The 27824-nt window shown below is 45.2% G+C and overlaps 1 protein-coding gene across 2 annotated transcripts in view; it reads right to left on the bottom strand.

Annotated features, from left to right (window-relative positions):
- Window positions 1-27824, bottom strand: part of LOC123750139 (alpha-2-macroglobulin-like) — a 434012-nt gene that overhangs the window by 187796 nt on the left and 218392 nt on the right. Inside the window, exons 23-25 of one of the 2 annotated variants that reach the window (XM_069326236.1) lie at window positions 12353-12626; window positions 11457-11608; window positions 8908-9120 (exon numbers count right to left, since the gene is read on the bottom strand). The exons of the other annotated variant lie outside the window; for it this stretch is intronic. Coding sequence (XP_069182337.1) covers window positions 8908-9120; window positions 11457-11608; window positions 12353-12626 — 639 coding nt within the window. The remainder of the gene's footprint in view (window positions 1-8907; window positions 9121-11456; window positions 11609-12352; window positions 12627-27824) is intronic. 2 annotated transcript variants of the gene reach the window in all.

Consider the following 27824-nt stretch of genomic DNA (forward strand, 5'->3'; position numbering starts at 1 on the left):
TATCTTGTATCTGGTCTCCTGCTTCCTACCCCTATCTTCATTACATTATATTTGTTCGGGTTAAACTCTAACAGCCATTTGTTCGACCATTCCCGCAGCTTGTCCAGGTCTTCTTGAAGCCTCAAGCTGTTCTCCTCTGTCTTAATCCTTCTCATAATTTTGGCGTCGTCAGCAAACATTGAGAGGAATGAGTCTATACCCTCTGGGAGATCTTTTACGTATATCAGAAACAGGATAGGTCCAAATACAGAGCCCTGTGGGACTCCACTGGTGACTTCACTCCAATCTGAGGTCTCACCCCTCACTGTAACTCTCTGCTTCCTATTGCTTAGGTACTCCCTTATCCACTGGAGCACCTTACCAGTTAATGTGTGCAGTGTGTGTGTGTGTGTACTCACCTAATTGTGCTTGCGGGGGTTGAGCTCTGGCTCTTTAGTCCCGCCTCTCAACCGTCAATCAACAGGTGTACAGGTTCCTTAGCCTATTGGACTCTATCATATCTACACTTGAAACTGTGTATGGAGTCAGCCTCCACCACATCACTTCCTAATGCATTCCATTTGTCACCCACTCTGACACTCAGTTTTCACCTGTGTCTCCTTGTTCGTGTACCACCTGTGTTAAACAGTTTATCCTTAGCTACCCTGTCAATTTCCCTGAGGATTTTGTAGGTAGTGATCATGTCTCCCCTTACTCTTCTGTGTGTGTGTGTGTGTGTGTGTGTGTGTGTGTGTGTGTGTGTGTGTGTGTGTGTGTGTGTGTGTGTACTCACCTAGTTGTACTCGCCTAGTTGTGTCTGCAGGATCGAGCATTGACTCTTGGATCCCGCCTTTCGAGCATCGGTTGTTTACAGCAATGACTCCTGTCCCATTTCCCTATCATACCTGGTTTTAAAATTATGAATAGTATTTGCATCCACAACCTGTTCCTGAAGTGCATTCCATTTTCCCACTACTCTCACGCTAAAAGAAAACTTCCTAACATCTCTGTGACTCATCTGAGTTTCAAGCTTCCATCTATGACCCCTCGTTCTGTTACTCTTCCGTGTGAACATTTCGTCTATGTCCACTCTGTCAATCCCTCTGAGTATCTTATACGTTCCTATCATGTCCCCCCCTCTCCCTTCTTCTTTCTAGTGTCGTAAGGCACAGTTCCCTCAGGCGCTCCTCATACCTCATCCCTCGTAGCTCTGGGACGAGTCTCGTTGTAAACCTCTGAACCTTTTCCAGTTTCATTATATGCTTCTTCAGATGGGGACTCCATGATGAGGCGGCATACTCTAAGACTGACCTCACGTAGGCAGTGTAAAGCGCCCTAAATGCCTCCTTACTTAGGTTTCTGAATGATGATCTAACTTTTGCCAGAGTAGAGTACGCTGCTGTCGTTATCCTATTTATATGTGCCTCAGGAGATAGATTAGGTGTTACGTCCACCCCCAGGTCTCTTTCGCGCGTCGTCACAGGTAGGCTGTTCCCCTTCATTGTGTACTGTCCCTTTGGTCTCCTATCTCCTAGTCCCATTTCCATAACTTTACATTTGCTCGTGTTGAATTCCAGTAGCCATTTCTCTGACCATCTCTGCAACCTGTTCAGGTCCTCATGGAGGATCCTGCAATCCTCATCTGTTACAACTCTTCTCATCAACTTTGCGTCATCCGCAAACATCGATATGTAGGACTCTACGCCTGTAAACATGTCGTTAACATATACAAGAAATAGGATTGGTCCCAGCACCGATCCTTGTGGTACTCCACTTGTTACTGTTCGCCAGTCCGACTTCTCGCTCCTTACCGTAACTCTTTGGCTCCTTCCTGTTACTTATCCATGCTAGGACCTTTCCCCCCACCCCCGCCTGCCTCTCGAGCTTGAACAGCAGTCTCATGTGCGGTACTGTATCAAAGGCTTTTTGGCAGTCCAGAAATATGCAGTCTGCCCAACTATCTCTGTCCTGTCTTATCCTCGTTATTTTATCATAGAATTCCAGAAGGTTTGTTAGGCACGATTTCCCTGTCCAGAAACCATGTTGATGTTTGTTCACAAACCTAATGTTCTCCAGGTTTGCAACCAGTCGTAGCCTAATTATTCTTTCCAGTATTTTACAGGGGATGCTTGTCAGTGATACAGGTCTATAGTTAAGTGCCTCCTCCCTATCACCTTTCTTGAAGATCGGCACGACATTTGCCTTCTTCCAGCTACTGGGCAATTCTCCTGACATAAGTGACTCATTAAAGATCATTGCCAGAGGCACGCTGAGGGCCTGTGCTGATTCTTTTAGTATCCACGGTGATACTTTGTCTGGTCCAACTGCTTTAGTTGCATCTAGAGTTGTCAACTGTTTCATTACCTCCTCTGCTGTCACCTCTATATCTGATAGTCTTTCATCTAGGGTAACCCCTTCCAACAATGGGAGCTGCTCAGGCTCGGTAGTAAACACTCCATGGAAACTGGCATTCAGTGCCTCGCAGATTTCCTTGTCACTTTCAGTATATGCCCCCTCTGTCTTCCTTAGTCTTGTCACTTGGTCGTTCACCGACATTTTTCTTCTTATATGACTGTGTAGTAACTTAGGTTGTTTTTTCGCTTTGATTGCAATATCGTTCTCATAGTCCCTTTCCGATGTTCGTCTGATGTTAATGTAATCGTTCCTAGCTCTGTTGTATCTGATCCTGTTGTCCTCTGTCCTTTGTCTTCTGTACTTCCTCCACTCCCGCCTGCTGGCCATTTTTGCTTCCTGACACTGTTTATTAAACCATGGGTTATTATATTCCTTCTTATTTTTTCCCTTTACTGTTGGTATAAATCTCTCTTCGGCCTCCTGGCATTTCTGTATGACTAGGTCCATCATATTTTGGACTGTTTTTCCTCTAATTTCTTCCTCCCACTGCACTTCACCCAGATAGTCCCTTATCCTCTTATAGTCCCCTTTCCTGTAGTCAACTCTCCTTTCCCAGATCTCTTGTCCCATGGTCATAAGTTTGAATTCCATCATGTAGTCAAAGACTAGGACACAATGGTCACTGGCCCCTAGAGGTATTTCATGCTCTAAATTCTCGATATCTTCTACGTTCTGGGTGAAAATCAGGTCTAATAGGCTCGGTGCATCGCCTCTTCTTTCCCTTGTGTCTTCCTTCACATGTTGTGTTAGGAAATTCCTGTCTATAACAACTACTAATTTTGCTCCCCACGTTTCGTCCCCTCCATGGGGATTCCTTGATTCCCAATTTATCTCTCCATGATTTAGGTCCCCCATGATCAGCAGGTTCGCTCTGATCACACACGCTTTGTGTGTGTGTGTGTGTGTGTGTGTGTGTGTGTGTGTGTGTGTGTGTGTGTGTGTGTGTGTGTGTGTGTACTCACCTAGTTGTGCTTGCGGGGGTTGAGCTCTGGCTCTTTGGTCCCGCCTCTCAACCGTCAATCAACAGGTGTACAGGTTCCTGAGCCTATTGGGCTCTATCATATCTACACTTGAAACTGTGTATGGAGTCAGCCTCAACCACATCACTTCCTAATGCATTCCACTTGTCAACCACTCATACAAAAAAAGTTCTTTTTAATGTCTCTGTGGCTCATTTGGGCACTCAGTTTCCACCTGTGTCCCCTAGTGCGTGTGCCCCGTGTGTTAAATAGTCTGTCTTTATCAACCCTGTCGATTCCCTTGAGAATCTTGAATGTGGTGATCATGTCCCCCCTAACTCTTCTGTCTTCCAACGAATTGAGGTTTAATTCCCGTAGTCTCTCCTCGTAGCTCATACCTCTCAGCTCGGGTACTGGTCTGGTGGCAAACCTTTGAACCTTTTCCAGTTTAGTCTTATGCTTGACTAGATATGGACTCCATGCTGGAGCTGCATACTCCAGGATTGGTATGACATATATGGTATATAATGTTCTGAAAGATTCCTTACACAAGTTCCTAAAGGCCGTTCTTATGTAAGCCAACCTAGCATATGCTGCTGATGTTATACTCTTGATATGAGCTTCAGGGGACAGGTCTGGCGTGATATCAACCCCCAGGTCTTTCTCTCTCTCTGACTCTTGAAGTATTTCATCTCCCAAATCAAACCTTGTATCTGATCTCCTGCTTCCTACCCCTATCTTCATTACATTGCATTTGTTTGGGTTAAACTCTAACAGCCATTTGTTCGACCATCCCTGCAGCCTGTCCAGGTCTTCTTGAAGTCTCATGCTGTCCTCCTCTGTCTTAATCCTCCTCATAATTTTGGCGTCGTCAGCAAACATTGAGCGGAATGAGTCTATACCCTATGGATGATCATTTACGTATATCAGAAACAGGATAGGTCCAAGTACAGAGCCCTGTGGGACTCCACTGGTGACTACACGCCATTCTGAGGTCTCACCCCTCACTGTAACTCTTTGCTTCCTATTGCTTAGGTACTCCCTTATCCACTGGAGCGCCCTACCAGTTACTCCTGCCTGTTTCTCCAGCTTATGCATCAACCTTTTATGGGGTACTGTGTCAAAGGCTTTCCGACAGTCCAAAAAAATGCAGTTCGCCCATCCTTCTCTTTCATGCTTAATCTTTGTCACCTGATTGTAGAATTCTATCAAGCCTGTAAGGCAAGATTTACCCTCCCTGAACCCATGTTGATGTGTTGTCACGAAGTCTCTTCTCTCCAGATGTGTTACTAGGTTTTTTCTCACAATCTTCTCCATCACCTTGCATGGTATACAAGTTAAGGACACTGGCCTGTAGTTCAGTGTCTCTTATCTGTCATCCTTTTTGTATATTGGTACTACATTAGCAGTCTTCCATATTTCTGGTAGGTCCCCTGTTTCTAGTGACCTACTATACACTATGGAGAGTGGCAAGCAAAGTGCTCCTGCACACTCTTTCAATACCCATAGTGAGATTCTGTCCGGCCCAACAGCTTTTCTCACATCCAGCTCCAATAGGTGCTTCTTAACCTCATCTCTAGTAATTTCGAACCTATCCAAGGTGTGTGTGTGTGTGTGTGTGTGTGTGTGTGTGTGTGTGTGTGTGTGTGTGTGTGTGTGTGTGTGTGTGTGATAAAATTAGTAGTTTGTAACAGTTGATTGATTGACAGTTGAGTGGCGGGCCGAAAGAGCGGAGCTCATCCCCCGCAAACACAACTAGGTGAATACACACACGCAGCCACAGACATACGCACACAGAGCGACAGACACACGCACAGACATTCACTCACACAGCGACAGATTTACGCACACACAGCGACAGACACACGCACACACATACGCACACACATACTCACACACAGCCACAGACACACGTACACAGACACACTATCACTTACAAGCATCCCCTGCAAAATACTTGAAAGAATAATTAGGCTAAGACTTGTTGAGCACCTGGAGAGCATTGGGTTTGTAAACAAGCACCAACATGGGTTCTGGACAGGTAAATCATGCCTAACAAACCTTTTAGAATTCTATGACAAAGTAACAAGGATAAGGCAATACAGAGAAGGCTGGGCAGACTGCATATTTCTTGACTGCCAAAAGGCCTTTGATACAGTACCGCACATGAGACTGCTACACAAACTTGAGAGGCAGGCAGGAGTAAGCGGAAAGGCCCTAGCATGGGTGAGGAACTACCTAACAGGAAGGAGCCAAAGGGTAATGGTAAGGGGCGAGATGTCGGACTGGCGAACAGTAACAAGTGGAGTACCTCAAGGATCGGTGCTGGGCCCAATCCTCTTTCTAATTTACGTAAATTATATGTTTACAGGAGAGGAATCCTACATGTCTATGTTTGCGGATGACGCAAAATTAATGAGAAGAGTTGTGACAGATGAGGATTGTAGGATCCTCCAAGAGGACTTAAACAGGTTGCAGAGATGGTCAGGGAAATGGCTACTGGAGTTCAACACTAGTAAATGTAAAGTTATGGAAATGGGATCAGGTGATAGGCGACCAAAGGGACAGTACACAATGAAGGAGAACTGCCTACCTGTAACGATTCGAGAAGGAGACCTGGGAGTGGATGTGACACCTAATCTAACTCCTGAGGCACATATAAATAGGATAACGACAGCAGCGTACTCTACACTGGCGAAAATTAGAACTTCATTCAGAAACCTAAGTGAGGAGGCTTTAAGGGCGCTTTACACTGCCTACGTGAGACCAGTCTTAGAGTATGTCGCGCCATCATGGAGCCCCCACCTGAAGAAACACATAAGGAAACTGGAGAAAATTCAGAGGTTTGCGACGAGGTTTGTTCCAGAGTTACGAGGGATGGGATATGAATAGCGTCTGAGGGAACTGAACCTTATGACACAGAGAAAAGAAAGGAAAGAGGAGATATGATAGGAACATAAAAAAATACTCAGGGGAATTGACAAAGTGGAAATAGATGAAATGTTCACACGTAATAATAACGGAACAAGGGGACATGGGTGGAAACTGGAAACTCAGATGAGTCACAGAGATGTTAGGAAGTTTTCTTTTAGCGTGAGAGTAGTGGAAAAATGGAATGCACTTGGGGAACAGGTTGTGGAAGCAAACTCTATTCATACTTTTAAAATTAGGTATGAAAGGGAAATGGGACAGGAGTCATTGCTGTAAACAACCGATGGCTGGAAAAGCGGGATCCAAGAGTCAATGCTCGATCCCGCAATCACAAATAGGTGAGTACACGCACACACATACACTAGGAGGCGGCAAACCAAGCAACCTTGGAGGAATTTGACCTCACCAGTGATGAGGTCAAAAGATGTCTGCTGGAGCTGGATGTGACAAAGGCTGTTGGGCCTGATAGAATCTCACCATGGATACTAAAGGAAGGTGCAGAAGCACTAAGTGTGCCACTCTCTATGGTGTATAAGAGGTCACTGGAAACAGGAGACTTACCAGAAAGTTGGAAGACAGCTAACGTGGTCCCAATATACAAGAAGGTTGACAGGCAAGAGGCACTGAACTACAGGCCAGTTTCCTTAACTTGTATACCATGCAAGGTGCTGGAGAAGATCGTGAGGAAAAGGCTCGTTGAGCATCTGGAGGGAAATAACTTCGTAACGCACCACCAACATGGGTTCAGAGATGGTAAATCGTGCCTCACAGGTTTAATTGAATTTTATGACCAGGCAACAAAAATTAGGCAGGAAAGAGAAGGGTGGGCCGACTGCATTTTCCTGGATTGCCAAAAAGCCTTTGACACAGTACCCCATAAAAGGTTGTTAAAAAAGTGGGAGCAACAGGCAGGAGTAAAAGGGAAGGTGCTCCAGTGGATAAGGGAGTACTTAAGCAACAGGAAACAGCGAGTAACGGTGAGGGGGGAGACATCAGAGTGGCGAGATGTCACCAGCGGAGTCCCACAGGGCTCAGTACTTGGACCCATCCTGTTTCTAATATATGTGAACGATCTTCCAGAGGGTATAGACTCATTCCTCTCGATGTTTGCTGATGATGCAAAAATTATGAGAAGAATCAAGACGGATGAAGATAGACAGAGACTACAGGATGACCTGGATAAACTGGAGGAATGGTCTAAAAAATGGCTGCTAAAGTTCAACTCGGGAAAGTGTAAGGTGATGAAATTAGGCGAAGGGAGCAGGAGGCTGAACACAAGGTATCATCTGGGAGGGGAAATCCTGCAAGAGTCAAATAGAGAGAAGGATCTGGGGGTTGATATCACACCGAACCTGTCCGCAGAGGCCCATATCAAAAGAATATCATCAGCGGCATATGCTACACTGGCCAACATAAGAACTGCCTTCAGAAACTTGTGTAAGGAATCTTTCAGAACCCTGTATACCACTTATGTAAAACCAATCCTGGAGTATGCAGCTCCAGCCTGGAGTCCATACCTAGTTAAACACAAGACAAAGTTAGAGAAGATTCAGCGGTATGCCACCAGGCTCGTCCCGGAACTGAGAGGATTGAGCTACGAGGAAAGGCTAAAGGAACTGAACCTCACATCCCTGGAAAACAGAAGAGTAAGGGGAGACATGATAACCACCTACAAAATTCTCAGGGGAATTGACAGGGTGGACAAAGACAAACTCTTCAGCACGGGTGGGACACGAACAAGGGGACACAGGTGGAAACTTAGTACCCAGATGAGCCACAGAGACGTTAGAACGAATTTTTTCAGTGTCAGAGTAGTTATTAATAAATGGAATGCACTAGGAAGTGATGTGGTGGAGGCTGACTCCATACACAGTTTCAAGTGTAGATATGATAGAGCCCAGTAGGCTCAGGAATCTGTACACCAGTTGATTGACAGTTGAGAGGCGGGACCAAAGAGCCAGAGCTCAACCCCCGCAAGCACAATTAGGTGAGTACAATTAGGTGAGTACTCACACAGCGACAGACACACGCACACAACCACAGACACACGTGGGGCCTCGTAGCCTGGTGGATAGCGTGCAGGACTCGTAATTCTGTGGCGCGGGTTCGATTCCCGCACGAGGCAGAAACAAATGGGCAAAGTTTCTTTCACCCTAAGTGCCCCTGTTACCTAGCAGTAAATAGGTACCTGGGAGTTAGTCAGCTGTCACGGGCTGCTTCCTGGGGTGTGTGTGTGTGGTGTGGGGAAAAAAAAAAAAAAAAAAAAAAAAAGAGTAGTTAGTAAACAGTTGATTGACAGTTGAGAGGCGGGCCGAAAGAGCAAAGCTCAACCCCCGCAAAAACACAACTAGTAAACACACGTACACAGACACACTCACACACATACACTCACACAGCGACAGACACACGCACACACATACGCACACAGCCACAGACACACGTACACAGACACACTCACACACATACACTCACACAGCGACAGACACACGCACACAGCCACAAACACACGTACACAGACACACTCACACACATTCACTCACACAGCGACAGACACAGACACACACATACGCACACAGCCACAGACACACGTACACAGAAAGACTAAGAGACAAAGTAAGGTCACCTGCAAGACAGCACATCCCTGGCCCTCCATAGTGATGGAGACCTTGGTGGGAAGAGTGGGCAGCTTTACCAACTGCTGCAGCAGTTTGTTGTCGTCGGTGACGGTGAAGGGGTGTGCCAGGCCGCTACCTGTCACCGTTGCCACCACGTTCAGAGGTCCCTGGTACAAGTGGGTCTCGTACAGTGCCAGCGCCTGGAGGGCCACCACCGTATCCTGCGTAATGGGCACAAAACGTCCTGTTAGTAAAGACATTTTTCAATTATGATTTTCCCCTAACATTCACGATGCTTCCTTTAACTGAAAATATGTTTCATTGTGTACCTATGTGTTAGTTTCATATTCAACACCATATATTTGGAAAGTTTTCAGTAAACATAATTCCGTTGAGCAATTACAAGTAATATATGTACAGGTGCAAGTATTGTGTAATGCCAACCACTTGCTTCGCACAATCCGCTCTTCATGCTGATATTCTCAAAGTACTTCTGTTTCTCATATTACCTAACCCACAGCTCTCACCATCAAACTTCCCTAACTCTTACATTTGGTTAGCAATATTAATTTCTTAATTAGCTAAGGTTCCATTCGTTTTTAATATGCAGACAAATTTCACAAATGTAATATCCATCTTGTTCATACAAACACGTTTTGCAGTCAACCTTAAACATTTTTCACCTAAACACTATCAAGACAAGGAGCTAGTGTTGTCTCAGCAACACAACTCGCAAAATACGGCAAACTTCTCGCTGTTGCCACATCCCCAAGTACCGCTCCATTATGTAAATTTAATTAGTAGAAGAGAGGGACCTCTTTAGTATTGTTTACAGTTATTTTAGACATGTGTGGAGATGTGGTGCGCCCGTCACGTCCCGAGTACAGGCAACACACACACCTGAAGCACCACCTGCAACAAGGCTAGTCCTGCCTGTGTGTGACGAGACATCCCAGGTACAGGCAACACCCACACCTGAAGCGAGGACCCAAACAGGAGTCGAAGGGGCTGATATTTTATCTGTATACTCAGCGAGAAATCCATGTAACAGTGAACACCAGCCAGTGGACGGGATAATTATCTAAGTGTAGTTCCAGGATGAGAGTTACACTCGTGGTGTCCCGTCTTACCAGTACTCATTGCAGTATAACATTTTCACACTACTTCGGTATAAACTTTATGCCTACATCATGCCCAGCTGTCAGGGCGCCATTATGCCTGTCAGGCACCTGACAGCTGGGTGGACAGCACTTCAGATTCGTAGTCCTGAGGTTCCGGGTTCGATCCCGGTGGAGGTGGAGACAAATGGGCAAAATGTTTCTATCACCCAGATGCCCCTGTTACCTAGCAGAAAATAGGTGCCTGGGAGTTAGACACCTGCTACGGGTTGTTTCCTGGGGATGTGTAACAAAAAGGAGGCTTGGTTGAGGACCGGGGACGCTAAGCAACGAAATCATCTCAAGATAACCTCAGAATAGATCATATATTTCGCAAAACATGGCAGGCAACAGGTGAATAACGACCGAGTTTCCTACACCACTTAAGAGGAGAGCATGGATAAAGAACTCCAAAAGTCAACTACCGGTGGCAGGTCAGAATGTAAGGGGCCCCTCATGAAACATGGCAACCATCAAGACTATAGTGAAGCACTCGAGTCCCACCGCCAGTAACACCAGACCCCTGATTTCCTTATTTAAGGTTACAAATCCAACTCTAAACACAAATAACGGGAAGAAGACAGAAAAGCAGCACAAAACAGTGGCTTCCACTTATCCTAACACATCCCTAAAACACTTGAAGGAAACCACAGAATAAAAGCAAGGCTCAGACTCCGCCACTACCACCACCAAGGGAGCAACACCAGACAGCCGTCTACTGCGCCTTAACATCTGGAGCTCGCGGGGACTGTGGAACAAGGCCTTAATACACTGGGGGTTCTGTGGTATAAGGACTTAATACACTGGGGGTTCTGTGGTATAAGGACTTAATACACTGGGGGTTCTGTGGCACTAGGGATTAATACACTGGGGGTTATGTGGTACAAGGGCTTAATACACTGGGGGTTCTGTGGTACAAGGGCTTAATACAATGGGAGTTCTGTGGTACAAGGACTTAATACACAGGGAGTTCTGTGGTACAAGGACTTAATACACTGGGGGTTCTGTGATACAAGGACTTAATTAATACACTGGGAGTTCTGTGGTACAAAGTCTTAATACACTGGAGGTTCTGTGGTACAAGGACTTAATACACTGGGGTGCTACATAGAGGACAGCCCAGAAATATGTTTTTCCGTTCCACAGTGCTCAACTTGTGTATATTTCTTTGTCAGTTTCTTTCATATCAGCATTTCTTTTGTTCAAAAGAAATTATACGAGTTCTTCTATTGCTAAAGAACATGAAAGTAAACAAAATTCTGCTAAATTTCCATGCAATAAAATGGTTGGTTGTATAGGCAAGACATGTGGGTAACAATGATGGTTGTATAGGCAAGACATGTTGGGTAACGACGATGGATGTATAGGCAAGGCATGTGGGTAACGAAGGAGAATATTACCTGTGTGGAATAGAATCCTCCTTGGCCATTCCTCTGCGCCGTGATCCACTTGACCACCTTCCTAGCCTGCTGCTCGTACTGTTTAGGGTCAAGGGTCATCATGGCCATGATGGCGTAGCCAGCTGTTTCCACCCCTACAGCCTTCGTCTTGCCTGATTATACAATACGTAATTATTGTATGAAACATATCAACCATTTGGACACAGGTAAAATATATCCCTGACCACAAGACACGTAGATAATAATTTTTTTTCGCTTTGCCCATCAGAGCCTCGAACCCAGAACCAACAAAGCAGAAGACTTGTTCTACCAACCAAGCTACGAGCACCCACAATAAGGGAGGAGCTCAGAGAGACAGCTGGTTTCTCAGTCAGATACCAGTTGTGGTGCTTGTAGCCTGGTTGGTAGAACTAAAGTTGTCTGCTTTTGTGACATTTGGTTCGAGGCTCTGATGGTCTACGTGAATGAAATGTAAAATAAATTAAAACAAATGCTGTAAACAATCATCTTAAAACTAAAATTCTATTTAAAACTTCTTTGTTAACCGAACAAAATTTATTACGTGAATATTTTGATTAGGCTGCAAATATCAAGCCACAATACACGGGTTCTTTGATTAGATATATTTATATTGATTTACCTGTGTTTATTTTCAAATATAAATTATTCTAGGAGTTGCATTTAATAAAACAATAATGAATGACATTCATCTCAATTTTGTTTTGGATATTAGCTTTATTTAAGGCCTATCAAGCTCGCCTAAAATTATAACCATAACTTCTTGTCAGTACAACCAGCAAGATTATTCAGTCGTAAGCAAAGTTAAAGAGAAAATAAATATAGTGCTTACGCACTTACTAAGGTAACACCTTATACCCTTCTTCCCCCGACTATACCTGGTCCCTTGGGCAGCTCCCAGTGAGTGGAGTTCTTTGTCACAACAGCTTGTTCCAGCAATTTCTGGAGAATTACTTCGGCTTCAGGAAGCTTAGCCAAGGCGAAAGCATAGGCTTTGAGCGCCATAACGTAGGGGTCAGAGGAGGAGTCTGCTTGTAGACACTGGGCAGCCAAACAGTCGGCCTGGCTGCATGACTTGTCATTGGCCTCCAGGAGAGCAATCATCACATAGGCTGTTAGAGGCACGGGAGAGTCACTTCCATCAATTCCTCCCTGTTAGAAATGTGATAACATATTGTTATAGGATCGCCTGAGTGTTGAACTCTACTGCATGTTCTTGCAAATTCAATCATCAGTTCCTAACACATAACTTACTTTCAATTATTTCATTCTGAAAATCTTCCGCCTCCTTTAACCTTAAATTGCGCATCGCAACATATGATGCTTTGGAGTACTATGCAAGATTTAAATGGCCCGCGGATACACGGGGTTCACCACACCTTCATTAGGGCTCTTGTAAACAGACGCCATTTAAAAAAAAAATCGTGGGGCAAATTCCCGGGTGTTAGGGGCCTTAGTATTGAGCGAGCTACCAAGCCTGACGCATGCAGCACGAGCTCACAGCACTGCTGTTCAGCTTGTGACCACAACATCGCCTAAAAATGCCATAATATACTTGTTCAAGCTATTATGTAGTGATGATATTATTACAGAAAACCCCTGACTGTGATAAAACTGACCAGGGTTCTGATAATAGCAGGATTGTGGTGATATTTAGCGTTGTGCTCCAAGGAGGGAGGAGTAATGCAGTGGGAGGGAGGGTAGTGGCGCTGTCTTCTGACTGTGTGGTCACCTTTTATTGACTGCACTCACCATACCAGCTTAGTGGTTCGCTATGGTGAACACAAATGTAGATACTTATATATAAAGTGTGTATAGAGGGTATAAACAGTGAGAGGAGTAGGTTGGGAGCCACCATTTTGGTGAGGGCGGTGGCGTCGTCTGCACGACTTATCATGTTGTTTACTGGTGACCACGATGGTCTTTGGGCACCATAACAGTTTACTTGTACAAGTATGGTGAATAAAACAGGTAAATACTTATACATAATGTGTGTATATAGCATAATAACACCACAAACAGTATTGCTGGAGGAGTAATATTAGTGCGCCTGGCCTTGAGGGCGGCAGCCACCAGCTGACTGTGTGAGGTCCTACGTCTTTGTGCCTTTACTCACCATACAAGCTTAGATGTACAGTTATGGTGAACAAAACATGTAAATACTTATATATAACGTCTGTATATATAAGCAAAAACAGTATGGTGGGTGGAGAATGGTGGCAAGTCAGGTGAGGTGAGGGAGGGAGTGGCAGCCAGTGGCGGGCTGCCACTGCCACTGCCACTCAGCATATCAACTTAGTGGTTCGTTATGGTGAACATGAATGTAGATACTTATATATAACGTCTGTATATAGTGAATAAAAGTAAAAACAGTATGGTGGGAGGAGAATGTGGGCAAGTGAGGTGTTGAGGGAGGCAGTGAGTGGCTGGCTGGTACACTGCGGTCACTCCTCGTTACTTTTTGACTCATAATAGCAACTTAGTGGTTCGTTATAGTGAACAAAACATGCAGATACTTATATATAATCTGTACATATAGTGTAATAACCGACAAAGTATTATGTTTGATGAACATAATTGAATCAACAATATGTACACCATATTTTTGAGTACAGCGATGATTCACTCATTTTATTATATAAATATATCACAATACACACTATTGAATAATATTACAGCAAAAAACTATGAAAAATCAATCAGAGACATTTAAATAATTAGGTAATTATCTCTTTGTGGCAACGCCGGCCTGACAGCTGGCGAGCAACAGACCGCCTGGGACGCACGCTGAGTCTGCGCCTGTTTTTTGCCAGACTTCCTCGCTCTATAGCGGGCAATATATGCCACTTACGATTTTTTTATTATTTTTCCCCATGATCAGTGAATACAAATTAACAGGTTAGGAAGAAAAAATATATATTTTTTTGTATGCGCCTGTGGGTGTCAAATGTCAACAGCCATGCGCCATTTAAGGGTTAATATCCAACACTTCTATGGCATATATTTTTTAAATTGTGAATGACTTAGGAAAATTATAACCAATATTTACTTACATTTGAAAGTTCTGATAACTTGCACTGAAATAATGGAATGCCTCTTTCTGGGGAAAAGGGTCTCAGGGACTTGCAGTAGCTACCAGAACTGAGAGTTCCACACATTCCAGTTACATCAGCCCTTATAAGCCCTCAAAAGTCTACTGGAAACCAAAGGCCAAAATCTTGAACCATCGCAGACGTGCAGGGGATTCACGATCACTTTCACCGAAGAATTAAACCCCAATAAAGGAAATGAAGCAAAACAGACAAATGCAAAGTTGAAAGAAGGCAAACAAACATTGCAGCAAACTATTCGACAAACAATCCGCCCAGTAGTTTGGTCTTACATCCCCTAGTAACAGCTACTCATCACCAGGTGGCAGCACCACGGAAACTACTGGCTTTCCCCTATCATCATTCCTGTCCTAAGTCAGTAAGAAACCAACCAACTAATGGGGAGATTCACCCTCTGTCGCCAGAGGGTGTGGATGTCGAACTCTGGCTGCCTGTAGCTGTTTGTCGCTGCTTAGTGGTGGCTGCCCGTTAGTGTGGAGCGCCTGCTGGCCGGGGCAGCGGTTAGCAATATGGCGGCGGCTAGTAGTGGCCGCATCCGCCGTGTAAATACTGTCCAATTAGATTTTTCTGCTACGGTGAATTGGGAACATGTGGCGGTTGCACTTTTGGATGCATTTGACTTGAAGATTCCGGATCTCCTCGGCCTTGAGAAGTTTTCCCCCACACGTGTGGTGGTGACGTTTGCCACGTTACCGGCGGTGACATAACCACGTTTGTTGGCTGTGTGCAGTTTGTGGAGCGTTGGAATGAGCGAACGGTTCCCCTCCCTGGTACAGCTCTATCAGTGGCCGTCTCTTATCTGTGGGCCCCCTGACCTTTGTGAGTGTGCACAGGATGCATGTGACTTTTCCAGAAGCGGAGCTTGGCTCGGTGTTTGCGAGGTTTGGTATGGTGCTACGGCAGCTGCAGGGTCTCCATCTGGGTACTCGTACGCTGCAGATGTGTCTCACAGGGTCCATCCCTTCCAAGCTTTTATGTTGTGTTTATCTCCATGTTTTTTATCATGGTCAGGCCCTCACTTGCTTCCAGTCTGGGGAGAAAGGCCACAATGCGGCCTGGTGTGATGTTCCTCGCATGGAAGCCGCTTCTGTTTTTCGGGAGGAGGATTTCCCTCCCAACCCCCTAGGTGTGTGGACTGCCTCCCCGGAGGGTCCTCATCCTGGGGGCTTGCCTGGTGGTGTACCTGCGGCGGATGTGCCTGCTATTCCATCTGTGCCTGGGGTGTTTCCTGTGCTGGCTTCGGTGGAGGACATGGCTGCCCCTGCTTCACGTCTTCAGCTTCCGGTGTAGGCGGAGGAGCATCAGGTTCCTGGTTCTTCCGTGGTGGGGGTGTGCTTCCTGCAGATGGGGGTGTCGTCGTCTCCCCTGTGGTTATCCTCGATGGTGGCGGCGTTCCTGATGCCTGTGTTGCACGGCCACCTTTTGCCCCTCTTGGCAGTGTGTTCCGTGAGGGGGCAGTGTGCTCCCCTGCCCCTCACCAGAAGTGCACTTCAGGGGTGGGGGCGGGGGGCTCGTGCAGTAGGGAGCCCCCTGGCAAGCGGGTTGAGGCTTCGCAAAGGCTTGGCCTCGGATGGTGCCCCCTCCCTTCCTCCTAATTCTCCTGCATCTGCTGAGGATTCTGGAGGTGATGTGGTGCCTGATAGTGGCGGACTTTCCTTGATGATGGTGGGCTTGAGTGGTACCAGGACGGTGGTGGCAGGGTCTCGGCAGGCTTTACCGGGTGATGCCGGCACCGTTCGCTTCCTGAAGGTCCGAGGCCCGGAGTTTCTGTGGATTCCTCCTCTGTGGAGCAGCAGGCATTGGCCCTCGCGTTGCAGACCCTGACTCTGCAGTGAGTGCCGGTGTTACCCCTGGTGGGCCTGTGGGGTTAGGGGGTCCTTGATGGGTTTCAATGGCACCTGCTTTTGTTTGCGCGTCTTTGAATGTACGTGGTCTGAATGCGCTTGCGGTCCAGTTGGGCCTTGTGGATGTGCTTCGGGAGCAGCGTGTGGATGTGGCGCTGATCCAGGAGCACATTGTTTGGGATGTGTCTGTTCTGCCAGGGTTGTGTGCTGATTTTCAAATTGTGTTGATCTCGCTGAGAACGTCCTTTGGGGGGACGCTCATGTTATTTTCACGGAGGGCTTCTATTTCCGTGCTTCACACGGAAATGGATGAAGATGGGTGGGTCTTATTTGTATGGGCAGAGTTTTGGGGGGTTGGAATTCTGTTCTTGACGGTGTACTGGGGTGGCACATCGTTGGGACCAGGAACTATTTTTTCGGGAGGGGCTACTGCCCTTCCTCTGGCATGATACGAGGGATTTGATCTTTCATGGGGATTTTAATTGTGTCACGAGTGTGCGGAATATTTCTAGTGCCCACCCGCAGAATGTTTCGGCCGCTTTGCGTGAGATTTTGCGTTCATGCGGGTTTCACGATACTGCCGTTTTGTGTGGCAGCCCACTGGAGAATACCTTCGCTGCGTGTCGGGCATGCTCTTGGATAGATAGGTTCTATGTTTCACGTGGGAAGTGTTCTGTGTTGGACTTTCGCACGGTCCCGGTGGCTTTGTCTGATCATTGTTTGGTGGTGGTCCAGGTTGGTGTCTGGATACAGGTCTGGGTTGGTAGAAACTTAATTGTCGGTTGTTATGCTGTCCGTGTATATGTGCCCAGTTTTTTGTCTGGTTGGTTGGGATCCTTGCCTGGAGGGCTGCCTTCTCTTCTCTCTTCGTTTGGTGGAAGTGGTGTAAGGTGAAGTGTTGGAGGTTTTTTGTCGCTAAGCAGGAGACAGCCAGGAGGTTAGGCCTGCTGCGGGTTGCTTCAGGTTCGACTGTCTAGTGTGTATGTGCAGTTGAATGCTGGGGTTGACTGCTTTGGGGAGATTTTTTAGTGTAAGGAGCGTATTTGTAGGTTGCATACAGAGTTGGCTGAAGGTGTTCGGGTGCGTGCTCGTGTGGCTGAGCGTGTGGATGGGGAGATGCTCTTTCCCCTTTCTTTTAGGGTGGGAGAAGGCTGCGAGGGATTCTGTTCTTCTTACGGGCCTTCGCCAGCCTGATGGTTCTGTTTTTTCTTGCATGGAGGGGGTTCTGCTTTACATGCGGCGGTAATTGAAGGCTCTCTATGGGGCGGTGCAAGGGGATGGTGTGCTCGCAGACTTTTTTTTGGATGGGTGTACCCTGGTTTGTCAGAGGCGGAGTGTGCCCGCTTGGTGAGAGATGTTTCGTTGGGGGAACTCCTGGATGTGGTCCTGTCGTTTCGTATGGGAAAGGTGCTCGGTGTGGATGGCCTTCCCATTGAGTTCTATATTACCTTTTGGGATGTGTTGGGGGACGTCCTTTTGGAGGTGGGGCAGGCTTATCTGCAGGTGGGTGCCCTGCCTGACTCCTATTGTGACGGGGACGGGCGGCTGCTCCCGAAGCCGAGCGATTTGCAGGTTTTTTTTTAATTGGAGGCCTATTACGCTCTTCAATGTTGATTATAAGATTTTGTCTAAGGTTTTAGCGTGTCGCTGTGGCGTTGTCGGGCGTCGGTGGTCTCTGTAGAGCAGTTTTGTGGTGTTCCTGGTCGTGCCCTTGTGAATTGCAATTCTTTGATTCGTGACGTGCTTCTGTACACGTCCGAGTATCGCTTTTCAGCGGCGATGATCAGCTTGGACTGGTCGAAGGCCTTCAATCAAGTGTCGTTGACGTTTGAGTTCCGTGCGATAAAGCGGTTTGGGTTTCCATCGATGTATGTGGATTGGGTGCGCATGTTGTATGCCAGGTGTCACAGTCGCATTTGTGTGAATGGGTTTTTTAGTTCCTTTTTTTTATTTGCCGTTCTGTGCATCAGGGGTGCCCCATGTCTATGCTCTTGTATGTGATGTTTCAAGAACGTCTTTTTCGGGCGGTCAAGGCTTGTTCCTTGATTGTGCCTCCTCTTCTGCCTTCCGTCTTCGGCAGCCTATTTGCGGGTATGCTGACGATACCGTTTGGTTTTGGCTACAGTGGGTTCGGTTGGTGCTGTTCAGGACGTTCTCCTGCGGTTTGAATCTGCCACGGGGGCAAATCCTGCAAAGTTGGGTTTGATGAGTATCAGTGAGTGGGCCTCCCGCCTGGTGTAAGGTGGGTCGGGGTTTCCGGTGGTCTCGTCGCTTCGGGTTTTTGGGGTTACCTGGTTTGCCTCTTATGACTGTTCCTTGGAGTAGAATTTAGGAGCTGTCTCTCATTCAGTTGGGGTTGCGGTTGGGTTATTGTCGTGTCGTCAGTTGACGATCTACCAGCGGGCGTTGGTTGTTGTGTGTAAGGTTCTGTTGCGAGTGTGGTTGATGGCTCGGTGCTTTCCTTTGGATCGCCGGAAGGCCTTGGATCTGGAGAGGCTGGTGTACAGGTATGTGTGGTGTGGTCATAATCAGCCGGTATGTCATTCGACGCTGGTGTTAGGGGTGAGGGAGGGAGGTGTTGGTATTCCCGACGTCTTTACTAAGGCCAGGGCCCTCTTCTGGGCCTCGCTGTGTCAGGGGCTGGTTCTGGGCGGGAGGGGGGGGGGGTTTAATGCGCTTGTAACAAACTAGGCTGGTTGTAAGAATTTTCCAGAATGTTTTATCTACAAGGGAGAATGGGAAGCGGGACACGCGTGGTGACCCGGGACCTGACCCCAGGGAATTCGCGGTGAAAATAATTGACGCCTTATTCATAGTTTCGTATAATGAATCATCCTATAGTATTCAGTAATTTGGAGACAATAGTCTTTATTCAGGTTGCATTCAAATTGTATTATATAGTTATAATATCAAGAGTATTCCAATTATTGAGTTAAGTCACCATCAGTGACGTCACGAATCAGATCTAAGTTGTAAGGCGGAGTGACCGGCGGTCATAGGTCATCAGAGTTGACATGTCCACTATTTCTCAAAGGTCAAATAGCCATGTGGTGATCGGGAACAGCTCTGCCATTAGATGCTTGTGTAATTTAACTTCAGTAAAATAATTCAACCAGTCTGGATCAATTAAGTACAACAGAGGTTAATTGTTATAACTTAAACCTTGCTAAGTAACTTGGTAAGCGATGCGGAACAATACAATGCTCTAGTCTGGGGAAGACCAGAGAGAGGACAATTAGTGTGGTTTGAGAAACAACTCGAGCAGGTGGCCTTACCATCATCGGCCTCCCTACAGCACGAACATCTAGCTGGTCGCCCAAGGTAGAGTTGCTTTATGAGTTCTTATAGGGATAGTCAATTCATTGCCGTTCAGGTCAAGTAGGGAGTGTTAACGTGACAGGGAGTGATAACCATTTAGATTTTGTTTTAGTTTTTCTTTTAATAAATTAATAGCTAGTAAATTTGCATTTTCATTATTTCCATGTGTATGTTATATATGTATATGAATTTGTCCTGGTTACGTGGTCCCTACGAGGCAGAGTTGAATTGGGCGCCGATTCTAACATCGAATCGGAATTCATCATTCCCGTTTAATTAATTCCACACTCAAGTTCCCAAGGTCATATATTACTAGTGGAGATCAAGCCCCAAGGTTGATTAATTAGCATGATCGATCCAGACCTCGATCATTGCTCAGTGTTACTGGTCTGGTGGTGGTGGCGGAGGCGACTCTAGGGTTTTGCTCAAAGCCTAGGTCACGTCATACGGGTTGTAGAATCCTAAGTCGGTCAATCGTCTTAGGACCACGTGGCGTGGAGTCAGCTTCAGTAAAAGTTTTGGAGACCTTTGTAGAGAATAAAAAGTAAGAATACGGGCAGAGGGGGAAAAGGTAGGAAAGCGCATATCGGAACACCCTCCCAGTGTTACAATGGTGCACAGCGGTGGTTTCAACAATTTTGTTTGAAATTGTTGAAAGGCTCACGCGTCTAGCCATTCGAACACGTGCGTGGATGCTAAGGAGACAGCCGCGGGCCAGGATTAGCAGTGCGCCTCACAACAGTGCGTTTGACTGGGGATTGGCGAATCTTGGGTCATGCGGGCTATGATTAAGGTTTAGTTAGTAAGATTAGGCTGTTAAGATTTATTGAAAAGGAGACCGCTCCAAGTTGATTGGACTGGGTACCATACTCGACCCATTGCAATTAATTCAGAGGTGTTGGGAGCCGCCATACTCTCAACAGCAGTTCCTTGTGGGCTGTCTGGGCGGATATATCTGTGGGACGCCAGGAGATAGATCCGAGGGCGTTGTTAGACGACCCAAAACGCTAGGGAAAACGTAAATCCGTGAAGGGCATTGCGGCCTCCGAGGGACGGACTAGTAACCTACCTAGCAGCGATTCAACAACTAAGTGATCGCACACTTAGTGGAGGTTGAGTCGTCCCTAGTCTTAATTGTTGCTGAAAGCTGCATGTCGCTCTGTTAGAATCTAGATGGTCAAGACCCCTAGGATAGGTGTGGTACGGCGGGCCGGTAGGAGCAATTATAAGATTAAGTCGAGTGTATATTTGAATTAAGTATACTTAAATTTATAAAGTAATTCCTGTTATTTGCGTTGTTCTAGAGATTAATTTTTTTTCCCCTAAATTCAATCCCCGGTTAAATATTTTTCCCAAGTGTTAGTATTTTCTTATGTATTAGGCTAAGTGTGTACATTAAGTTTTGCTATTCCCTGTTGTATTAGTCTAAGTCAGAGGCGTTGTTTCTAGAGCGTAGTTAATCCTCTGGACTTAGGGCTATATGTCGGTCACTATAGTTAGTGCAGGAATTGTTAAGGGATAGTAATTTTCGTTGTAAATGTTTAATAGAGTTTGGGAAATATTTCTCAGTATTTCGGGATAAGTTTTCGGCTAAGTCAACGTCGGAAAGTCGTTAACTGTAATTTTGTATTCGCGGGTCACGTATATGATCTGGGTATCATTAGGATTCCCAAGTCGATGCAGATGATATTTTTTGTAGTTTTACCAGTAAGACGGTAGAATTGCGTTTTTTAGACTTAGAATTTTTTTGTAGAAACGTAGGTGGAAAATTTTCTTAGTCCAGCTTGGGCTAGAATCTGACTTTTTGGCGAAAATTCGAATTTTCATGTTTCGTGTATATTCTAGGGTCAGTATTACCCTCTAGTGTGCGCAAGGGACGTAATTCTGTTCTTCAGCATTAAACAGTGATAATTACATTTTTGTCGAATTTAAGTATTTTTCGAGGAAATCATGTTGTAATTTTGTCAGAGTCCACTTGAGGTGAAAATCTCGGATTTTGACAAAAATTCGAATTAATGAGTGTTGAAACCGCCCGATGTGTCAGCATTGTTCTGTATACAACGTCAGTAGTAAATAATAACTTATTTATATCTGGGAACGAGAAACCCAATTTTTTGCGATTTAAAGGAGTTTTGTGATATTTGGGGTGATAGAATTTTTTCCGTCGGAGTCAGAAAAATTGGCAGTGTCCAACATTGAGTAAAAACGCAGTTTTTGGTGTAAAATCAAATTTTGGTAAGCAAATATATGTCCTGGGTGTCTATATTAATCGCTAGAGCGGTTTATTAACGTAAAACTAGTTATTTTCCTTCAGAACAAAAATTTTGATTTTTCAGCGTTTAAGCGAAAAAGCGCGGAACTTAGTTTTTTTTTTCAGCACAGCTGGTCCCGCTCCACCAGTCATCAGTGGCCACGCTGCTCACTTCAAGTGCGTTTAGTGTTAAAGTACAGTAAATATTCTTTATTAATCCATCACGAGTGCTGCGCGTTAGCTGCGTTATCATTTAAATTGTTTTATATAAATTAGATTCTTTAATTTTTTTAACGTTAAGGACTTAGGTTAGGTTGGGGTTCGGACTGAGGTACGGTGTGGGTGGCCTTGGGTTGAGGTATGGTGTGGGTGGCCTCGGGTTGGGGTGTGGATGGAGGTTGGGGTTGAGCTAGGTATGGTGTGGGTGGCCTCGGGTTGGGGTGTGGATTGTGGTTGGGGTTGGGGCTGAGGTATGGTGTGGGTGGCCTGGGGTTGTGGTGTGGATGGAGGTTGGGGTTGAGGTATGGTGTGGGTGGCCTCGGGTTGGGATGGGTATGGGGTGGCCTGGGATTGCAATGGGTATGGGGTGGCCTGGGGTTGGAATGGGTATGGGGTGGCCTGGGGTTGGAATGGGTATGGGGTGGCCTGGGGTTGGAATGGGTATGGAGTGGCCTGGGGTTGGAATGTGTATGGAGTGGCCTGGGGTTGGAATGGGTATGGAGTGGCCTGGGGTTGGAATGGGTATGGAGTGGCCTGGGGTTGGAATGGGTATGGAGTGGCCTGGGGTTGGAATGGGTATGGAGTGGCCTGGGGTTGGAATGGGTATGGAGTGGTCTGGGGTTGGGGGAAGGGTTGGTATGGAAATTGAGGATGGGGTTCATATGGGAATGGAGGATGGGGTTGGTATGGGAATTGAGGATGGGGTTGGTATGGGAATTGAGGATGGGGTTGGTATGGGAATTGAGGATGGGGTTGGTATGGGAATTGAGGATGGGGTTGGTATGGGGATTGAGGATGGGGTTGGTATGGGGATTGAGGATGGGGTTGGTATGGGAGGTGGGGTTGGGGTTGTTGTAGTGACGGATGAGGTGTACCTAGGTGTTGTGGTACTGGTGTTATGTTGGGTAGTTCCTGCTGTTGGTGTGGTTGTTCCTGTTCCTGTTGAACAGGTTGCTGTTCTCTACCGAGCGAAGTGGGACGTCCTACCGTACTAACTGAAGCCCCCTGTCTGCCCTGTTGGCATGGCGTCGATGTTATTTGTGGGGGGACCCAAGACGGCTCCCCTCACTCTTGGGACGAATCCTCGCAAGACTCCCCACTCATGTCAATAATCGTATCTCTACTGGGATGGAAAGATACCCTCGCCTGCCCAGTCCCATGCAGAACCCGTGAACTCGTCGCTTCAGTCCCACTGACCCCACCTGTGACGTCAGCTGAGCTACCTGAGCGGTCCCCAGTGGTGTCGGAAGAGGTGCTGTCCTCTACACTTCCACTCCCACTGGTCCCCACTGACTGGTCACTGTCTGGGTTAAACATTTCCTGAGGTTTCTGGTGTGCCACGTCTCTTGTAACTACCCTTTAGTACACCCTCGACCCGGACTCACTACAACCGTGATCTTACACAAATAATAATAAAAAAACACAACTCTTTTCCAAGAAAAAACTACTAAATTCCCAAAATAGGAAATACACCGATTTATCGAGAGGATCGCTGAAGTGAATTCGATGAATGAGTGTCTGCCCCGCACTCGTGTCTGACCGTGAAATATCCCGCAGTTCTATTGCTGAAACCTAAGTCCTTAACGTTAAAAAAAATTAAAGAATCTAATTTATATAAAACAATTTAAATGATAACGCAGCTAACGCGCAGCACTCGTGATGGATTAATAAAGAATATTTACTGTACTTTAACACTAAACGCACTTGAAGTGAGCAGCGTGGCCACTGATGACTGATGAAGCGGGACCAGCTGTGCTGAAAAAAAAACTAAGTTCCGCGCTTTTTCGCTTAAACGCAGAAAAATCAAAATTTTTGTTCTGAAGGAAAATAACTAGTTTTTCGTTAATAAACCGCTCTAGCGATTAATATAGACACCCAGGACATATATTTGCTTACCAAAATTTGATTTTACACCAAAAACTGCGTTTTTACTCAATGTTGGACTCTGCCAATTTTTCTGACTCCGACGGAAAAAATTCTATCACCCCAAATATCACAAAACTCCTTTAATTCGCAAAAAATTGGGTTTCTCGTTCCCAGATATAAATAAGTTATTATTTACTACTGACGTTGTATACAGAACAATGCTGACACATCGGGCGGTTTCAACACTCATTAATTCGAATTTTCGTCAAAATGCGAGATTTTCACCTCAAGTGGATTCTGACAAAATTACAACACGATTTCCTCGAAAAATACTTAAATTCGACAAAAATGTAATTATCACTGTTTAATGCTTAAGAACAGAATTACATCCCTTGCGCACACTAGAGGGTAATACTGACCCTAGAATATACACGAAACATGAAAATTCGAATTTTCGCCAAAAAGTCATATTCTAGCCCAAGCTGGATTTTGAAAATTTTCCACCTACGTTTCTACAAAAAAATTCTAAGTCTAAAAAACGCAATTCTACCATCTTACTGGTAAAACTAGAAAAAAATATCATCCTCATCGACTTGGGAATCCTAATGATACCCAGATCATGTACGTGACCCGCGAATACAAAATTACAGTTAACGACTTTCCGACGTTGACTTAGCCGAAAACTTATCCCGAAATACTGAGAAATATTTCCCAAATTCTATTAAACATTTACAACGAAAATTACTATCCCTTAACAATTCCTGCACTAACAATAGTGACCGACATATAGCCCTAAGTCCAGAGGATTAACTACGCTCTAGAAACAACGCCTCTGACTTAGACTAATACAACAGGGAATAGCAAAACTTAATGTACGCACTTAGCCTAATACATAAGAAAATACAAACACTTGGGAAAAATATTTAACCGGGGATTGAATTTAGGGGAAAAAAAATTAATCTCTAGAACAACGCAAATAACAGGAATTACTTTATAAATTTAAGTATACTTAATTCAAATATACACTCGACTTAATCTTATAATTGCTCCTACCAGACCGCCGTACCACGCCTAGCCAAGGGGTCTCGACCATCTAGGTTCTAACAGAGAGACACGCAGCTTTCAGCAACAATTAAGACTAGGGACGACTCAACCTCCACTAAGTGTGCGATCACTTAGTTGTTGAATCGCTGCTAGGTAGGTTACTAGTCCGTCCCTCGGAGGCTGCAACGCCCTTCACGGATTTACGTTTTCCCTAGCGTTTTGGGCCGTCTAACAACGCCCTTGGATCTATCTCCTGGCGTCCCACGGATATATCCGCCCAGACAGCCCACAAGGAACTGCTGTTGAGAGTATGGCGGCTCCCAACACCTCTGAATTAATTGCAATGGGTCGAGTATGGTACCCAGTCCAATCAACTCGGAGCGGTCTCCTTTTCAATAAATCTTAACAGCCTAATCTTACTAACTAAACCTTAATCATATCAGCCCGCATGACCCAAGATTCGCCAATCCCCACTCAAACGCACTGTTGTGAGGCGCACTGCTAATCCTGGCCCGCGGCTGTCTCCTTAGCATCTACGCACATGTTCGAATGGCTAGACGCGTGAGCCTTTCAACAATTTCAAACAAAATTGTTGAAACCACCGCTGTGCACCATTGTAACACTGGGAGGGTGTTCCGATATGCGCTTTCCTACCTTTTCCCCCTCTACCCGTATTCTTACTTTTTATTCTCTACAAAGGTCTCCAAAACTTTTACTGAAGCCGACTCCATGCCACGTGGTCCTAAGACGATTGACTGACTTAGGATTCTACAACCCGTATTACGTGACCTAGGCTTTGAGCAAAACCCTAGAGTCGCCTCTGCCGCCACCACCAGACCAGTAACACTGAGCAATGATCGAGGTCTGGATCGATCATGCTAATTAATCAACCTTGGGGCTTGATCCCCACTAGTAATATATGACCTTGGGAACTTGAGTGTGGAATTAATTAAATGGGAATGATGAATTCCGATTCGATGTTAGAATCGGCGCCCAATTCAACTCTGCCTCGTTGGGACCACGTAACCAGGACAAATTCATATACATATAACATACACATGGAAATAATGAAAATGCAAATTTACTAGCTATTAATTTATTAAAAGAAAAACTAAAACAAAATCTAAATGGTTATCACTCCCTCTCACGATAACACTCCTTACTTGACCTGAACGGCAATGAATTGACTATCCCTATAAGAACTCATAAAGCAACTCTACCTTTGGGGACCAGCTAGATGTTCGTGCTGTCGGGAGGCCGATGATGGTAAGACCACCTGCCCGAGTTGTTTCTCAAACCACACTAATTGTCCTCTCTCTGGTCTTCCCCAGACTAGAGCATTGTATTGTTCCGCATCGCTTACCAAGTTACTTAGCAAGGTTTAATTTATAACAACTAACCTCTGTTGTACTTAATTGATCCAGACTGGTTGAATTATTTTACTGAAGTTAAATTACACAAGCATCTAACGGCAGAGCTGTTACCGATCACCACATGGCTATTTGACCTTTGAGAAATAGTGGACATGTCAACTCTGATGACCTATGACCGCCGGTCACTCCGCCTTACAACTTAGATCTGATTCGTGAGGTCACTGATGGTGACTTAACTCAATAATTAGAATACTCTTGATATTATAACTATATAATACAATTTGAATGCAACCTGAATAAAGACTATTTATTCTAAATTACTGAATACTATAGGATGATTCATTATACGAAACTATGAATAAGGCGTCAATTATTTTCACCGCGAATTCCCTGGGGTCAGGTCCCGGGTCACCACGCGGGTCCCGCTTCCCATTCTCCCTTGTAGATAAAACATTCTGGAAAATTCTTACAACCAGCCTAGTTTGTTACAAGCGCATTAACCCCCCAAAGAACCAGCCCCTGACACAGCGAGACCCAGAAGAGGCCCCTGGCCTTAGTAAAGACGTCGGGAATACCAACACCTCCCTCCCTCACCCCTAACACCTAGCTTAATCGTCATAAAAACTCTACAGCGTGTATCTATTCACTGCACCAATGCGGTTATATCATTAAATACTGTGGCTAATCTCATCAGGAGAGAGATAATCTGGCAACTGGTCAGTTGGGCATCAGTTCTCAATTTGGATAGTTATTACTTATTATAGTTATTACTAGTTATTAGTAATAACTAGTTATAATTAGTTATAACTAGTTATTTACTAGTTATTACTTATTATTAGTAATAATTAGTTATAATTAGTTATAACTAGTTATTTACTAGTTATTACTAGTTATTACAGTTATTATTATAATAATAATTATAGTTAATAAATGGATAATTATTAGTTACAAACATCAGTTATTAAGTGTTTGTAGAGTGTAAATTGGTCAATTGCATGCTTTTATGACCTTAATATGTCCATATAAATTGTTAATCGTTATGTAGAGGGGGAAAATCAAGTGAGCATCTATCTTAATCTTTACCATTTATTCTGAATATATGTACAAATACCTGTATATATATATATATATATATATATATATATATATATATATATATATATATATATATATATATATATATGAATGAAAACTCACACCCCAAAAGTGACTCGAACCCATACTCCCAGGAGCAACGCAACTGTTAACTACAGGGCGCCTTAATCCACTTGACCATCACGGCCGTCAAAAGGAAGTGATAGCCAGGGCTATAGCCTTGGCTATCA

Source organism: Procambarus clarkii, chromosome 18, assembly GCF_040958095.1.
Source record: "Procambarus clarkii isolate CNS0578487 chromosome 18, FALCON_Pclarkii_2.0, whole genome shotgun sequence".
In the NCBI taxonomy this organism is placed as follows: Eukaryota; Metazoa; Arthropoda; class Malacostraca; order Decapoda; family Cambaridae; genus Procambarus; species Procambarus clarkii.